This window comes from Microcebus murinus, chromosome 13, assembly GCF_040939455.1.
Source record: "Microcebus murinus isolate Inina chromosome 13, M.murinus_Inina_mat1.0, whole genome shotgun sequence".
Lineage (NCBI taxonomy): Eukaryota > Metazoa > Chordata > Mammalia > Primates > Cheirogaleidae > Microcebus > Microcebus murinus.
Window position 1 is genome coordinate 58,831,791 of NC_134116.1, and position 18,899 is coordinate 58,850,689.

Consider the following 18,899-nt stretch of genomic DNA (forward strand, 5'->3'; position numbering starts at 1 on the left):
GTTAAGAATCCAAGTTTCATGTCAACTTGCACCTCATCTAGAAACTTCAAAAGTGATGAAAGCTTTCTGGAGAAAAACGTTTTATTCCTATATCTGAATATTTCATTGAATTTAATAAAACCACACTAAAACTCCTTTCTTTTGATATATGAAGGTTTGTACAATAGAAATACTGTGAGGAAGGTGGTCTTCTCAAATAAACAAACCCAAACTCAATAATAAAGCAGTCCTGAGAAATCTGATAGGAGCTACATGGGAGATATATACTGACACATAAATGCCAGGCATATTTCTCAAAGGATATATGGCTTCAGAAAATAGTGGCATGGTGCCTACTTACATACTAGAGTTCTAAAATATTTCAATGAATAGAATTTGAGGATAAAAGGGAAATTTTCTAGATAGTGGTTCTCAAGCTTTAGCATACATCAGAATTTCCTGCAGGGCTTAAATCACAGATTGCTAGATCTCACTCTAGCCCTCATCCCCCAGAAATTTTTGGTTCAGTAGAGGTCTTGGGTAGGGTCTGATAATTTACATTTCTAATAAGTTCCTAGAGGATGCCAATGTTATTGGGCTGTTATTAGAACCACTGCTTTAAGGCAATTAAAGCCCCTTCTGTAGATGCCTGGATGCAGGAGCATCTTCTTGTGATAGTCACTTGCACCTCTGGCATCCTCTTTCAAAGGCCTGGAGAAGCAGAACGTCCTGACCACTGTCCAGTCTCGATGACCTGATCCTTTCTGAATTGTAATTTTGGCTTCATTAGGAAAGGTCCTCCACTCCTGGTTACCTGCAATCTTTCTGGTAAAAAGCCTAAGACAGGTGTGTGTTTTATTCTCTGGTATATGGGAAGAGACAGATCAAATTTATGCCATCTCCTTCATTTTCTTTTTTGGGAATAGTGGTTCTTCCCAGGGCCTTTGATAATACCCTTCCACTCACACAAGCAGTCTCCCTTGGTGTCCTGGGTTTTGAATGAGCATTTCCCTTGACTGCTTTTATGATACCAATGGATTTACACATAATTCAAGGGGAGAGTTTTAACTTAGCCTCTCACATTAGACAGAGCACAACAAACAAGGTTCTCTCTAAACTTCTCTCCTATTTTCAACTCGAATGTTACCACCAGCTTGGAACCAAATGGGAGCACTGTTTTGATTATAGGTTTGGTGAACTAAAATTTATTAGAAAAGAAGTCTAATTCTCCAGCATGTTGGCTCAGAAGCTAGAAAGCTTTTTGGGGGATTAAACAATTCCCATGTAAGAAGTGCACTGACTGAAACCAAATGTTATCTGTATTTCAGTGTCAGCCGTGGCTGCCATACTCTGGAAAGGGATTTTTATGGGAACAAGCAAATATCTCTGAAAAAAAAAAGCATTATGGCCCCAGATCTATGTATGGTGAAACAACTGTAACAATTTAAATTGCTATGTTCTTAAGGACTTTAAAGTTCTATTAATAAAAAGCAGAGTCACTCACAGATGAAGTTTAGTATAATTCAAATAAAAGTGAGTTATTTGGCCATTTCCCAATACTTATTCCCCATCTGAGATTTGGAAGATCATTATACCTCGTAGGTCTGTGGCAGTTAACAGCATTACCTGATTCATCGACTCTTATTTTCTTGGTAGGGCTGTCACAATTCTCATCGTCAGACATTTCCATTTCTTCTTCGCGGCGGATGCCCATGAGCTGCTCACTTTGAGCATTCCGGAGCTCCTGAAAGTACAGGACACATAATGTCAGAGTCACAGACATACCTGCCTTTTCCCGATGGGCTTGGGGTATATTATGACTGACATACCAACATTCAGAATCCAAAGCTTTTCCCTCCCAAGCACAGTCCCACCTAATCTAGATGAAGTTCTGAAGAGTATGGGGCAGAGGAAAGACCCAGGTCAGACTTGTGGTATATCCCTGCTCACCAAGGATAAGCCAAGGGCTCCTCAGCAAATTATGCAATCTCTCAAGTCTCAAATTCCTCATTTGTAAAAGAAAAAGGGGCGGGGAGACAATAACATCCACCTAGCAGAGCTCTTTGCAGTAACTGCTTAGAAATACCTGCTATATGGCTGGCATGTAGTAGGGACTTATACCTTATGAGTTAGAACATGAACAATAGAATTAAAAAGTCCTGGTCTACCATTGACCTACTGTGTAACATTTCTTCATCTCTCTTAGCCTCAATTTGCTCACTGGAACATTGTAATAATAGTTTTGAGGATGAAATGAGTTAACGTGTGTGTGTACTGTAGTTATCATCATGCAAGACCCTCGGTTTGTTAAGTTGATAATGTTGACCACTATTATTTTTCACGTAAACATAGTGCCCCTGCATGTGTATATGTGCTTGTGTGTGATCCCCCAAATACACACACAGACACACACACACACACACACACACACACACACACACACATTCAGATATCCAAAACTTACTTAAAAAGATGTCAGGGCACAAAATAAAAGCAGATGCCTTCTCTTTTTGTATTTCACATTATTTTGCAAGGGTTATTGTTTTTGTTGTAATAGTTGCTTTAGCATCACTTTTAGAGCCACAGATCTTAGAATCGTATCTTACTTTCTCCATTTACGAAGGGAGCAACTACAATCAAGTTCTTTGAGCCTTTGCCTAGTCACCCATAAAGGGGGGATAATAATAATACAAGGAGGTTTAAATGCAACTGTGTATGTGAAAACTCATTTTAAAAAGTAAAGATTTTCACAATAAATTTTTTACTATTTACTGTTTCTAAAATCACATTATAATCATTTACATTAAATCATTATTATTTTGTAACAAGCTGTATGTTACATATTTGTGAATCCTTATTCTGTTCTCTCACATGTACTGTCTTCAAAAAGACTTAAAACAGGGAAAAGGCTCCATTATTCTTTTTTCCTTCTTTAAAGTCTCTAAATAAAAATCAAATAGTTAAAATAATTTCATTTTATAATCAATAAGCCTATGAGTAATAATAAAACTAAATTATTACACCTAATTTATTAGTGGCATGACTTTAAACATAGTTCCAGGGCTCATTTGATGGGTGTGTATATATCCACTCCACTTTATAGGTTCTCTCAATTCTCGTCTCTCCTTAGCTCACAGATTTTAACTGCATCGTGATGGAAAACAAATTATTTATTGCTAACCATATTTGAATGGTCAATTCTGCACCCTGGGAATCCCCACTGCAGAGGACAGGGAAGAGGGAAGGCAGAGGATGGGGTGGGGACAGGGGAAACAATCACAGAGCAGCCCTCAGAGGCTACCGGTAAGACAGAGGATGTCTCCTTATTTGAACATGCCACCCAGAAGAAAGAGGTGCCAATTCTGTCTTAAATAACACCATCAGGCAATTGGAGGCAGGTGTCATGCATGATTAGTGGGGAAATTTTTAGGCTGTGGACAGCTAATTTTTCTACTGACAATTCCCAAAGAGGTGGCTTGAAAATACTTGAAACAAGTAAAAATCAGGGGAAAGAAATAAATGAGACTGAAAGTGCCCGTTGTTTAGTCCCTACAAGTAATGACAGACTATCATATGGTAGATGTTCTTGTGGGAAAGGTTGTAAAATGGAAGAAAAAATGAGGGGAGAAAAAAGGTGAGGGTGTTTCCACAGGGTGCCTCTGATTTAGCAGTAAATCACTAGTGCACTCTGATAAATCTGTAGAGGTGTTGCAGATAATTAACAGATGCTGTACATGGGTATGTGGGAAAAAATCAAGCCAATTATCAAGCTTATATGCAACTGAGAAATCATCCACAATGTTAAATTACCAACCGGTATTTAATCAATTAAGCGACACGTAGGAGAGAAAATCAAAGGTAATTTAGACTTCTGTTTCCTAACATATATCAAAAGAGTTGGGGAAGTGGCAGGGAGGCACAAAGACCCTCCACAGGAGCACCTTTGACAACTGCACTCCATCTATCCCTCGGAGGCATCCCTTTCTACCTCCCTGCACCAGGCAGAGCAAGCAGGCTTCCTTAGAGCAGTGCCCCACACAGGGCAGGCAGGGCTGAGGGAAGGTGGGAAGTTGAGGCAGACGTGGCAGGAAGCGTGACTTAGATCAATATCTGACATTTGCTGACACTCACATTCTAATGACAGCCTTCTGATGCCTGGGTTTATTTAGCATCATGCCACCTGCCTTTCTCTTAATATTATTTTTAATCATGTTTCATTTTTATCTGAAGAAAAAATAAACAGTTCATAGACTATTTGTATTTTCATAACCCTTAATTTATATATTGCATTGTAAATGAAGGACTCCTTTCTTCTCCTGAAAATTAACTTGACCAGGGTCTCAATTCAGTGTCAAAGAGAACATTGGGTAAGCACTCTTTGTTTTTCTGGTCCCTGAAAAATTAAAGAGAGACCCGACCTCCCTTTACTCATAATCCTGAACAGAAAACCAGAACTGTATCATTCACCAACCCCCTTAGGCACTAGTGAACAAAATAAAAAATGCCCTTCTTAACAATAAATTGCACTAGCATTTTAAGTGTCACATTATTGTGAAGTCATTCAGTATTCACCATAATAACAGTGATAATAAAGAATTCATTTGGTATTCATGTGGATGTTACATCTAGTGCTATTGGTATTCAACTGTAATTTAGTATTAGTTAATGGGCACTTAAAATGCTACCCAAATGATTGATATCACAGCACTTTGTGGTTCCTCAACTCTGTATAAAACACTTATTTTACAAGTGTGAGCCAAAGTCATTAAATAAATAAACCTTACCTTCCATAAGTTTGAGATTTTGAAAGAGGGGAATATCATTTAGAGAACTTTAGTATTAACATGCTAGTGATGGAGAGGCATCCAAATGAAAAACATTCTCTCATAAAAAATAAAAAAGAAGCAAACAAAGACAGTATACTTACTTTTAAATCACAGGTTCAAAGCGTACACTACACTGTGGAGTTAAAAATAACAGCTGGATGACCAATGACTAATGGCACACTTTGGTCCTTCTAGGTGGCAAGGAAGGTCAAGCCTGGACTCTTTTTTGGGGGGTAGATACTCACACTTCACACATGCACTGATGCTGAAGGGTGGACTCAGCTAGCCTGGGCGTCCCTCACAACGTCTGCTCTGGGGAGAGGTGCAATGGAACCTAATGGCTAGCGCAGGGAGATGAGACATTGCTTATGATGAGAAGCATGGATGGAAAGGCACCCTTGCCATTTCTAGCCCAAAGGACAACCATCATCATCACGTAGAACACTGAGAAAAAAAAATATGTACTTAAAAGCTAGTTTTTCTATTTTAAGTTATACTTTTCTTCAAAATAATTTATTCAGCAAAGTGTCTTGGTTTATTTCTGAGCTCTTTACTGTGAATGGGAAGGATTCTTTTCTCCCTTTGCAGGGGAGAAAAACACTCTATTCTGTAAGTGTTAAGTCAGCTGCTTTTCTGGACGAGGAACAAGTCTGAGCTGAATTTGGAGCTGACAATGAGAAAGGACAATGGCAGGAGGACTGCCCACTGCAACAAAAACCACAATGGCTGCAGCCACACTGTTCTCTGCCAATCCAGCTGTGTGATGGTGGTTAAAAAGTAATAATAAAATCACCAACCTCAGAATGCTTTCGCCAAATGTCTATGTTCTTGCGCTGGGCTTTCGAGAAATGGTCCCAAGCTTTTTGTCTGGTAGAAGCGTTGAAAACGGCCACAATCTGCTCAACTTTGGTGAACAAGGAAGTCAAACAAGACAAGTAATTTATGTTGTGATCACTATAGGGAAGCAAAGCAAAGACACTAGGAGTCTATGGATGATGTTACAATAGAAACAACATCATCAATATCCATCCAATTTGTGCCTTTTTGTACTTACATTTTAGCAAGGTTGGGGATGTCTCCCTTCAAGTCTGTCTCCATAACTTTAGGTTAAAACAAATTCTAAGCATGACTGGGAAACGGTCATGAGCATCTACTTCCAAGCATTCTTTAGCTCTTGCTTAAATGTGGGATTTGGTGTATCTATATACCTAGATCTATAGATATATAGACACAGGCGCTGGCATACAGAGATAGATTTATAGATAAGTAATGCCTGGGTTGGGGGCTTAGAAGTGAAGCCAAGGTAGAGTGGCTGAATGAGGAAGAGCCAAACATATATCTTTTTCTCTTTTGGTCTCTGTCTCAAGGACTCAATTGCAGCCCTCAGAAGACATTACCGTGTCCAAGTTCCAAGTTGGGGCAATGGATAGTTGTGCCATATCTGCCCTCCATCTCGGGGGCCATTTTTCCTCCTTAGCTCCTTCTTCTCCCCCTGTTGCACCGACTTCAGCCAGCCCTCCAGCCCCGGGCAGGGACTGGGAGCCACCGCCTCCACTTCAACCAACCAAGGCTCACCCAACCGGCAGCGCTGGCATGCAGGCCTTACTTCAGCACCACGTGGCGCCCTCCATAGCTCCTCATCACAGACCACTGTCACTTCCACAAGGCTCCCCTCCCCCTGGCTCCCAGACCAGTTGAAGTTCTAATTCTATCACTTTGACTTTGTTTAGCACTTCTGTTGCTTCCAGGCATGGGGCACTATTGGAACGGTCAAAATTGATGGGTTGTGAACAAAAACTTTGTGGCAAAAGGCACGGGCTCTTAGTAGTGGGTGTTAGGGCTGGGGCCAAACAACTGTAGACTCAATTTTGTTTAAACAGTTATTGATCTAGTGAGCATGGCATTAAGAAAATTAAAGCCTTGAATTCATCATATGATTAAATCTGAACTTCTAAATATTTAGTTAGGAAGACACAGTTAAATTAGGCTCTCATGAATGCTAATACCCTATCAAAATAAATCTTTTAAAAGTGATACCCAAGGCTCTATTATAAAAAAAAGGACATCAGAGTTTATCCAAATCCTCTGGTATCCAAAGAATATCAAAAAGTAACAGAATAATCCTCATACAACAACACATGGTGTCACAATTTTACAAATCAGCACAGGAAATAAACAGAATTCCATTCACTTACAATATTGCGAATATCTTCTGTGCTAATAAGCAATGACTTCTCAATCTATGGGTAATTTTCACAGGGGGGTTTCATATTTACTGTTTTCCACCTCAGGAGAACCCAAGTCCAAGTCTCCTTATCTAGCAAACCTTGTCCTGACACCAAGCCTAATGAAAAGGGACAATAAAGGTTGAGACTAAGTATTTGTGTGGTAATCCTTCAAAATTCTGCCATGAAAAAGGGTAGGCTCTTATAAAAAAGGTCTGCTGAAGAGAAAATTACATATGCTCATAAACGGGGGAATGGACATGGAGGAATACAGAAGGGAAAACAGAAGAGAGACCCAATGGCCTAATATTGCACAGGTTTAAAGGAAAAAACAGATCCCTTAATATTTACTCAAGCCATGTGCTATTGAGGATAAGTGAAGATGCCTCAGTCACTTAGAACATGTTATTACCATATCCTGGGGTGTAAGTTCAATTCATTCATTCATTCATTCAACAAACATCTGGGGTCCTACCAGGTAGCAGGCACTCGACTGCTAGAAATATATGATTAAGACACAGTCCTGTCCTTGATGAGATCACAAGTCTCTAAAGAGAAAGAAAGGCAAGCAGATAAATATATCCTGTGCAAAAGAGTTATGGATTACAGCTTTGGGGACACAGAGAAGACAGTAACTAAGTAGGAGGGTGGAATCAGGAAACAACCCACAAATGAGGCAACATTTCTGCCAGGTCTCCATAGTGTATCAACATTTGTTTGGCAGAAAAGGCAGGGGTTGCCCGTTCAAAGGCTGGCATGGAGATATGAGAGGACTTTGTGTGAAAGTAGGTGGTAGGGATGGGGCTAATGCTGGGTGGGAATGAATCAAGAAGGACCATGTATGCTAACGCAGATTGTGAGCTCCACATTGTAGGCCAGGGGAGGCACATTCAAGCAGGTTTGCTTCAGAGATAGACAGAGGTTCTGTAAGGGAGTGTGGAGCAAGCAGTCATTTGACAAAGAAAGTTGATAGGATGAGGCGGCTCACTTGGAGGGGGACAGGAGGGAGACCAGGATGACTCCAGATGGGAAGTACATTAGAGACTAAGAGAATGAGCACAGGTAGGGGTCTGAGAAAAAAGACAAGGAATTTTCTTTTGGACATGCTGAGTTTGAGATGCCCGAAGGCCATCCAGCTGGAGCTGAAATACGGATTAAGGGTTCAAAAAGAAGTCAGAATCCAAAGAAATATGTTTGAAATTTTCTGGGTCATTTTAAATTTATTTATTTATTTATTTATTTTGAGACAGAGTCTCATTGTTGCCCAGGCTAGAGTGAGTGCCGTGGCGTCAGCCTAGCTCACAGCAACCTCAAACTCCTGGGCTCAAGCAATCCTCCTGCCTCAGCCTCCCGAGTAGCTGGGACTACAGGCATATGCCACCATGCCTGGCTAATTTTTTGTATATATATATTTAGTTGGTTAATTAATTTCTTTCTACTTTTAGTAGAGATGGGGTCTCGCTCAGGCTGGTCTTGAACTCCTGTCCTCGAGAGATCCTCCAGCCTTGGCCTCCCAGAGAGCTAGGATTACAGGCGTGAGCCACCGCACCTGCCCTTAAATTTTTTATAGTTGTATTCTTTTCAACAGGGTAATTAGTTAAAAGCAAAACTAAATATGATTTAATTTTATACTTTTCTTATAAAGTTTTACACTTTTTTCCTAACATATTGACAAATCACACACCCAAGAAAAACAAACAAAAAACAATAACTGGGTCCCTCAGTGTGAGTTTGAAAACTCTCTCACAGCACTCAGACGTTCCAGTTTACTTCTCTCACTGCTGCACAGACTGGTCTGAACCAGCCGTTTGTCTTATGAATGAAAGTTCTTGGGCACACAAAAGGACTCCAGAGGGAGTCCTTGGATCCTACCTTGGATCATACCTTGGATCAGTATGAATTCATCATCATTAGGGAAAACCACCTCCAAGAGTATGCCCTAATGAATGTGATTCAAAGACAGTATATTTTTAAAATCATAAGTCAGGATGACTACTTGTATCACTGTCTTAGGTAAAGACCATACATTATTCACCGCCTACAGTGGGAACACCAAAGAGGAAGTCCATGAATTAGATGACCACTTACTACTTCTCCAGTATAATTCATACTACTTGTTCCATGTACAATAAAACTACAAGTAGTTACTAACTCAATGGGGTCTTCAAAGCTCTACTTCTTGGAGAAAGAGAAACAGCACATAAGATGGCATGAGCATTTGTTTGAAAACAGTAGGGTACAGAAGCTGCACTGCAGGCAGAACAAAGGTAGGTCACCCCCACCCAGTGCTGTCACTCCCCTGGTGGTCTACGGAGTGGTGGCTGGAAGGCCCCATGCCATCCTGTTATCAGATAAAAAACAAATTCTGTTCTATGATTGTTATTTATTGATTCAAAAGGTATACCCAAAGGTTTTAGAAGTATTATCCACCAAAGGAGTTCTTCATCAGAAAATTTAAATGTACCCTTCACACCTTGCAAATCTTTCCCCTGAAATGCTTTCATTGTTTTGACTAAATTAGGTTATTTTGAGAATCATAAGAAAATTAGATGTGATTGATTCTTCAAAAGTATGCTTGAATGTCAGTCTCAGATGTCATACTTGAGTCCCTTGTATACCCAGCAGCTATACATGAACATGAGGGAAGGATAAATAGGACCTTGATGAAGTTGCTAATCACTCCGTATAGCAGCAAACCCTTACTAGTGATTGCTCATTGGCTTATACGTTTGTATGTGTGGAAATACATACACCCATATAACATATACCTGCACACATACACATATATATATTCTTTAAAATTTAAAAACAAAAATCATAGACTAAGTAATTTAACAACTGTTTTTTTTTTTTTTTTTGTACTTTCCCCCGCCCCAAGATGGTTGGACATCTGCCAAGTTCAGAGCACACTTCTTACTGATAGGGAACTTTGTAAATATCTTGAGAATCATTTGTCTTTAGTCTTCTCAGGAAAGGAAAGCTTGGAAGAGGTCATCCATTTATCCAGAAACAGACCACATTTAAACAAGCTCCCTGGGAAAGAGCAGGACACCAGGTGCAAAAGCTCAGATTTCTGGGCTGCACAGGCTCCTGAATGTTGAGCTTTGGGCAGAAAAGCATTGTGAGTAATAAGAGAGAAAGGCCAGAGCCCTCCACAGAACACAGACACAGCCCTTTCTCCTTCATGTCCTGCTGACTGCATTCTTTTTCACAGTCCCAGCACCTCCTGTACTCCTTGTTCCAGCTAAGTAGCTGTGAAAGAGCCTTAATCCATTTAGTGCCCCAAATATCTGGAGAAACTGATTAAGTCCTTACAGTCGGTAGGCCTGCCTAAATAAGGCACCTCAAACAAATCTTCCAAGCTTAATTTTTGTTTTTAATGCTATCTGGGCTCATGATAGAGCCTTAACTCTGTAGGGTTCAGAGGAAGTTTTTTTTCCTTTAGGGGATAACATTTTTCTAAATCCTCTATGAATAGCTCATAAGAGATTTTCAAAGGCATATAACAAATGAACTAGTTGACCTCTCTCACCCTAGCTTGTTATTGTTGTTTTTAAATACTAAAAGCTAGGGGAGGAGGGACAAAAGACAGTACATGTAAGACTTTGGACGCAGGTCTGGAATTGATAAGCCTTGGCCCCAGAATGAAGGGTTATAACGGAGATTCCCAGACAGACTCCTGCACATTCACTCGGTTCCTGGGGCCTGAGCATAGAGGAGCCAACAGTCAGCCTGGCGGGAAGCCCAGGAAACAGAGAATGAACGTGGTCAAACACATACTTTAAGGATGCATGGACTGGAATTTCAAGCTGAGGAGGGAAAAGGGCCTTCTGGGGTTTTGTCTTGAGATGTGTAGAGAAAGCATCGAGTGGTGCTGTGAATCCATCACAGCCCGTCAAACCCAGGCCCCAACACCAACAGCAGACATCAGGTTTCTACACTTCCTGGCTAGATTGGGACAGACACCTGGTTCTTTTAGGGAGTGGGATATAGACAGAAGAAAGAGAAACATGCTGATCGAAGTATAAAACAAGAAATAGGATGTTGTTAGCAAATTTCAAGCAAGCAGGAAATGATGAAATTGCTCAAATAAGTGGAAAGGTATTAGGCATATAGTGACTTTTTAAGATTTGTATAAATCTCAGGACATTTTATGGAACTGTATATCCCTTTATTAATATATATATGTTCAAACATTTTGTAAAGTAACAAAGCAAAAATCTATAAAATTATAGTTATAATGATTCCTCACAACATATAGCATTTATTAAGTTTTTTTCAATTCAATAAATCCCCTGCCTCGATTACCCTTATTAACTAAATAAAAGTTAATATAGGGACATAATAAAAAAATAAAAAATAAAAGTCTACTTTCCCATCCTGACACCCCCCCACACCAATTTTTCACCTTAAAAGTAACCACTATTAACAGATTCTAGCATATCCATTCAGAAAAAGTTATGCATATAGTATACATTGCATCTATTTTTCTATGTGTAACCTCTTTTACTTAAACAAAGGCGCTAACATTATATACACTGCTCTGTACCTTGCTTTTTTTTTTTTTTTTTTTTTTTTTTTTTGAGACAGAGTCTCGCTTTTGTTGCCCAGGCTAGAGTGAGTGCCGTGGCGTCAGCCTAGCTCACAGCAACCTCAAACTCCTGGGCTCGAGTGATCCTTCTGCCTCAGCCTCCCGGGTAGCTGGGACTACAGGCATGAGCCACCATGCCCGGCTAATTTTTTTTATATATATATCAGTTGGCCAATTAATTTCTTTCTATTTATAGTAGAGACGGGGTCTCGCTCTTGCTCAGGCTGGTTTTGAACTCCTGACCTCGAGCAATCCGCCCGCCTCGGCCTCCCAAGAGCTAGGATTACAGGCGTGAGCCACAGCGCCCGGCCTGTACCTTGCTTTTTTCACTTAATATTTTGGAAATCTGTTCATGTGTATACTATTAATAAGGTTGATATGAATATCCTCAGACATATCTTCTGACATCCTTACATACATATCTTTATTAAAAAGCTCTTAGCAGTAGAAAGGATGATAAAAGAGTATCTGAATTTTTAATTCTGAGAGCTATTGCCAAATTATACTCTAATTTATGTCCACTAAATATTTTCCAGATTGTTTCTCTCCCTCCTTGCCAACAGTGGGTAATCAAATTTAATTTTTGCCATTCCTGACAGATGTAAGAAAGCATGAATTACACGGTGACCAATTCTTTGCACCAACGACAGCGACTTTGTCGTTTCCATTATAAATAATAGAAATAATTCCAGATTCATGCAACCCGCCCTTTAATCACAAGTTGGCTCACGGTTAAGAGTGCTCATACAGCAGGAAGAAGGGAGACCTGGCTTCTGGGGGATCTTTTCTTCTTTGTGACTCTCCAAATGGTGACCCTGATTTCCTCTGGGTCTCCCCCACCTCCCTTATTGGTGCTATGAAAATCACATAATGGTAACAGGCTATTTCTAATTACTTAGCCCTTACTGGGCCAAGGACTGTGCTTCATAATTTAAAACAGTAGTGTCCAAAGTGTGTTTCCTGGACCAGCAGCATCAGCCTCACCTGGGAACACATTAGAAATGCAAACACTCACTCAGAGCCCAGACCTACTAAGTCAGAAACTGGAGGGCCAGGGTCCAACAGATTGCACTTTAACAAGCATTCCAGGTGATTACAAGGCATGCCAAAGTTTGAGAACCTCTGATTTAAAGCCTGTTTAAATTTCCCAACAGCATGCTGAGGTAGGTGCTATTATTATGTCCATTTCACTGAAGAAGAAATTGAGATTCAAGGAGAGACATAATTACTTGTTCAAGGTCACATATTTACGAGGTTGGGAATGAATTACCAGCTGCTCAACTTCAAATCATGTGTTTATAGCCATTATTCTATAAGCCAAAGTCTTATGAGCACTAGGGTGCATGATGTACTTGACATTGTACTAGACACAGGGGCTAAAAGGAGCCAGAGCTGTGGCTGGTCCCTGAGCTGCTCAGAACCCCTGGGGGAGAACATTAAATACATGGTGGAACCACAGTACCAGAACTGCTATAAGGAAGCTCCTAGAGTGCCAGGTGAGGCCAGGAAGGCTTAAGGGACCCTTGGGATGAACCTTGCAGGTGAGCAGAATTTTCCAACACAAACAAGCCAAACATTTGAGGTTGTGGTGGGGCAGGAAGCTGCACTTACCTCTCTCCCAAAGTTTATTGAGGAATCCGAGGCACAGGGCAGAAGAATCAAAGTGTCCAGGGAAAGGGCCCCTATTTCTTTTGTGTCTATCTCTCAGGCCCTCAGCCTTCTCATTTAGTCTAAAATTCACTCTGTTGTTTTTTTTTTTTGAAAAAAAAAATTGTTGAATAATAAGCCCCAGCAGTGGAAACTTAAGGAATGGGGCTGAAGGAATGCTTTTAGGACTCCAACACTGGTTTGGGAGCTACGTGTGTGTGTGTGTGGGGGGGGAGGGGACTGAGATGCCTGTGTTTGTCAAGTCTTAGCTCCACCACTACTAGCCAAAGAGAGCCTCTGTTTGAAGCCCAAGGCAAGGGGGAGCTGTACTGGACGATCCTGAATCTTTCTGGCTCTGGGACCCTCTAGAACAGGACTGGGCAAAGGTTTGCAGCCAAGGAACAGAGAATAACTGTTTTTGGCTTTGTGGGTCATACAACTACCTTGCTATAGAAGGTATCTACATACCTAAGCATTTAGTCTCCTTAAGCAGAAATCCTCTCACTTTGTGGCTACTCTTTCACGATTCTCCCTGCGTACAGTTTTCTTTTGTTGGAGCACAAACACTAAGTTTTGTACTTCTTTTTCAGTTGCATGAAGAGGCAAGAACTCATCATCTCTGCCTTAAAGTAACTTCACTGATGCCTTATTTTTCCTTAATTTGAAAGTGTGCTGGCTTTAAAAAAATTTTTGTTGGAAATGTTTTTGTGTGTGGATTGTTTCCAGTGTAGCTCAGAGACTGTTTCCCACAGCCCCCTGCCACCCGCCCCCACCATCAACACACACACCCTTCCCCGACACTGGGCAGGGGCTTCTTTTCCAGTCCTAGAACTGGGCTCATGTCAAAGTAGCAGGGTTTTCATCTTTAGCTCCCAAAAGTTATATCTTTGCTGAGTTGCTGTGTTTCACTCAGCATGTGCTATGCTAAATCTTGAAATCTGGCCTTCTACAATTCTTTATTGTTCCAGAGTATAAGACTTAATTTCTCTCTCATATTTTGGTATCATTAAAAATAATTTTTTTAAAATGTTAACATCACTATTTGAGTCAGTGTATGTATTTTCAGTGAGAGTGAAAGGATGAATACCAAACAGGCTCGTTTCAGTTCTGGCAGCCTTTTAGAGTCTTTTACTAGCACTTTTGGTATCCTATGAAATAGAACATTCCATGCTCATCTTTGATTTGGAAAGTTTTACAAAAAATATTTTCTCTGGACATTTATTCCCTGAGACCAAAGAGGTATTTTTTTTTAATGGAAATAATGGTTTCCAACATTTAGTACATTGGCAAAAATAGCCATCAGTATGATTTTGAGGAGAAATAGAAAACCTGTCAAGTTGTTAAAGCTGTTATGGGGGATTTTTTTTTTCCCATGGATGAACTATAGCAATGACTGCTACAGACATGGGAAAACATTCTAACACTTCATAAAATTCTTTTTCGACAGCAGGGGACATAGGAGCCAAATTTCCCTTGGTGGAAATAAAAAACGTTTAGCTGAGATATTCGCAAGAAGTAAATGATTTCAGAAAGAGCTTTTTAGGCAGAAGAAATGTGGACGAGGACACCAATCTACCTAAAAGGGGGATCACAGTACACAGGGATCAGAAACCCCCACATTTCACTCCAGCACTTAGCACACGACCTGGCAGTTGATAAATGTTTGTGGAATGAATTTAATCATTCATTCAAACACCTGAGGCATTTACGATTTTAGCCAAGAAGATGGATGAGGGTGTGACAGCGGAGAACTGTCAGTGCTCTGTGCAGCCGTCGCCGACAATAATTCTGAACAGTCTTCAGTACCTGCAGGGTGCTACACACACGGTCAGGGTTGAAGTGCGGCTTAAATCCGCAAAGCAGCCCAGCAGGAGTAGCCTTCACAGCAAGGCACAGACCGGACATTTGCATGGAGAAATGTCTTTTTATCTGTTCTATGATCACCTTAGGAGCTTCTGACATCATGGTTGGGTCATGGCAGATACTTGTTGTGTTTAGATATCTAGAGATGTTAAAGAGTCTAAATTGTTGATATGATAAGGACTGCAGAATTTTTAGGGTGGGAAGGGACCTTAGGGGATTATCTGATCAAACCCTTTTATTATCAACATGAGAAAAAGGAGACTCCAGTTGTTTAAAAGAGCTTCCTAAAGCTGCAAGGCTAATTAGTGGTCAGATTGGATTAGAACCAGGATCTCTTCATGCCTAGTCAAAAGTCTCCCCACCATTTGCTATTTTTAAGACCTAAGATGGGGTTGATGTAATTTCCCATCACAAATCTATAAAGCAAAATTGCACAATAGTTCTCACATTTCCAATCTCCAGGTTGAAATAATATTAATAATGAGGCTAGTACTATAATACTACTACTGTAAAATTCCCAACTCAAGTCTATTCTTGTGTTCTCGTTGAAAGAGAACGGCATATTATAACTAAGTCACTGAGATCAGGGTTTACTCAAAAAAAGTGACATTTAGAATCTGTTCTGCAGTTACTAGGTTCCAGCCCAATTTCTAAGGTCATCTTCATTTCCATCTGTGATTGATCAACAACCAGTACCTGTACTGAGATCTTTGCTGTGCTTACAAGAATTATGCCAGGCCCAGGATGGGTGCAGGGAGGTGAGTAAGTGGCCCACATCTCTATTTAGGATAAAATCTTGCTAGAGGAAAAAGCAGGCAAACACACAAACCTGATGCATATAAAATAATCATAAATTAATTAAGTGCTCAAGTAGATAGTTTTAATAAGTGCTGCAGAAGGTAGGAAAAAGGGAGATGGTTATGGTTATAATGGATGGAAAAGATTTCCTGGAGGGAGTGAAACAGAAGCGGCTTAAATTCTGGCACTGGGAGGAGGGGAAATGTTTTTTGGCAAGGGAAGCAGTGTGAGCATGTGGAGGTAGGGAAGAGGGTAGTGCCAGAAGCAACAACTTCATTTTCTACCCAGACAGCAGCATTTATATTCAGTGTGACATCAGGACACCTCTTCAACTCTACATGTAAACTATACATTTATAGTTATAATATTTTTTACTGATTATTTTTCATGATTAAAAACCCACTCACAGTGTTAAAAATCAAACTGTACAAGGAGCCAACAGTCTTGGTTCTAATCTTCCCCCAAAATGCTACATGATCAAGGCCTCTCATATCTGCTCCCTCAGCCTCAGTTTCCTCCTCTGCAAAATGAGAGGGTTTGGCCTAATGGGTCTCTAAGGTTCCTCCTAGCTCTGGCATTCTACAATTTCCACTTTTTATTCATACTCATTATATTTATGGCACGTATTCTTAAATTAATATTAATCAACCCTTCACTGCCGTCTGCTTTCCCAGTTGCCTTTCCTCCACTTTGCTCCTCTCTCTCTTCTCTCTTACCAGGAAGTGCATTGGGAAAGCACCAAAGTGGGAATATCATGAAGTGTTTAAATTTGCATTAGATGTGTGCGTGTTGTAACAAGGCATGCACAATTGATCATCTTGGCATGCATATTAATCACTGAATACGGTGGTACATGCTTCCTGAACTTTATAAACAGCTCCTGTCTGAGCTTTGAAATGACAAGCTTTGCTCATAACTGAAAAACTGAAAGTGGACAGGCCTTTGGGGAGTTCCTATGAAGTATGAATTTTTAAAAAGCAAAGAAGATCCAAACTCAAAAGTCTCTGAGTTGGAAACCCTGGGGAAGTTTCTGCCAAATGGACAGGACAAGAAATGACACAAAAGTGAGAAAAGGATGATATAAGGACAAGCTAACACGAGAATGAGATGATTTACCTGTACAGATTTTTTTTTTCTCTTTTTTCTATATCTAGAAAATGAGATCTATTCAGCTGGCCCGGAAAGGAGAAGAAAACCCCAGGTGCCACATCAAGACAGATGATATCCTCATCTAACATTTTTGATAACTGGACATCCACGATTAGCAGTGAAAAATTACCCCAAACAGAAGTGAATGGATGCTGTACTCTCCAAACTCCTGGTTGGGATTAGTTGCTGCCTCTTGATACGTTAAGCTAAGGCTTCCATGAAAAAAATGCCTATCGATTCTATTTTATAGCTGTCCTGGGTGAAAAACAGAGATATGAAAAAAGTTAGAACTTACTTAAGGGTGAGGAACCTGTGGCCTTGGGGCCACATGTGGCCTTCTGGATCCTTGAGCATGGCCTTTTGACTGAATCAGTATTGTGAGGCTGCTTCAAACACTGAATTTGTTCTGTAAAATTTGGATTCAGTCGAGGGGCCATACTTGGGGATCTGGAAGGCCACATGTAGCCTTGACTGCTGGACTTTGACAGAGACTTGGAAATAAATCACACCTTTTTCTTTATGCTATTATTAATGGCTCTTTATTTGATTTTTTTTTTTTTGAAGAAATTTTTGTTAAGCACTGAAATTCAGGAATGGTATCTCAACTTTCTCCTTGATGGCTAGAAAGCAATCTAGGCCAACCATTTAAGTAAATGGATGCTTTCCAAATGAAAGTGAGGACAAATATCATAAGCAAGCAAGGAGATACGTGCATCTAGTCCAGCTCATGGATACATGCCTGAGGTTTCCCTTGTCCTGTTCAACCAACTGGCTATTTCCAGCAAAATCTATAAAGGGACCCACAGGCCTTTGCCATTCTTTGAGCTTTGCAATGTACCTGATCTTCCCTGGAAGTTGCTGAGTGATCCCTCCCTTCGGGACACCGGGCCTGCTCTACTTGCTATAACTAGCTAATGTGCCAACATTCCTGTTTCCACACTGCCTCACAACAATTTCCCAACACACCTGGCTGTTTAATGGACGGGCTGCCATGTAGTGCCACGAAGAATGGCACTGACACCATGTGGATCCTTTATGAGGGAGGGAGCCTTGGAATAATCAGGATATTTCCAGCCACCCCAGGGAAGGACAGCTGAGACACCATTCCTGAATATTCACGTTTAACAATCCTAATCTCATTCTAAGGGAGGAAGCCAAAATGTGATTCTGGCAGCATTTGCAGGAATATTAATGCAGACAAATGCACTGGTTCTGCTCTTGGAATGTGCAGCAGATGTGTCAATCACTGTGGACTTAGGCAGTTATTGTTTTAGAAGCAGCCCCACAATACTGATGCTAAACTCACCTCATCACGCTGAATGGAGCTGCAGAGTGCAGAAAATGTGACACAGGAATGTAACTCCACCAGAGAGAGGGAAACTCAGGACAGGATGATGAAATATGCACATACCTACCAGGTTGGTCAGATTACTGCTAATGTTTTCACAAGGAATGGTAGGATTTTCTTCCCCTCTGTATCTGGGGAGTAGTCATCTATATAAATGCACATAAGACTGGAAAATTCTGAGGTTGCTCAATGAGATACACCATCTTCCTGTTCTACCTCCCGGCTTAATTCCAACCCAGGCTCACATTTAAGGTATCTCCCATCTTCAAGTCATCTTGAAAGACCTTGGCTATCAAAGAGTCACAAGAAGGCCCCTGGGGCATTCCATGGCTGGGATGTATACCCCAGCATGGTGGGATTTTCACAATCTCTGTTGATATCTGCCAACTGCTGAAATACTTCCCAGAATCAAATGATGGGGCTAAAAGGGGACTCTCAAATAGCAACAGGTAGATGGTAAATGTAAATAAAGG

General features: G+C 40.6%; 1 protein-coding gene across 8 annotated transcripts in view; it reads right to left on the reverse strand.

The window, feature by feature from the left end:
• Positions 1-18,899, reverse strand: part of ENOX1 (ecto-NOX disulfide-thiol exchanger 1) — a 511,925-nt gene that overhangs the window by 99,355 nt on the left and 393,671 nt on the right. For all 8 annotated transcript variants that reach the window (XM_076009424.1, XM_076009420.1, XM_076009423.1 and 5 more), the window contains 2 exons: positions 5,603-5,709; positions 1,606-1,723 (listed from right to left, as the gene is read on the reverse strand). In XM_076009424.1, coding sequence (XP_075865539.1) covers positions 1,606-1,723; positions 5,603-5,709 — 225 coding nt within the window. The remainder of the gene's footprint in view (positions 1-1,605; positions 1,724-5,602; positions 5,710-18,899) is intronic.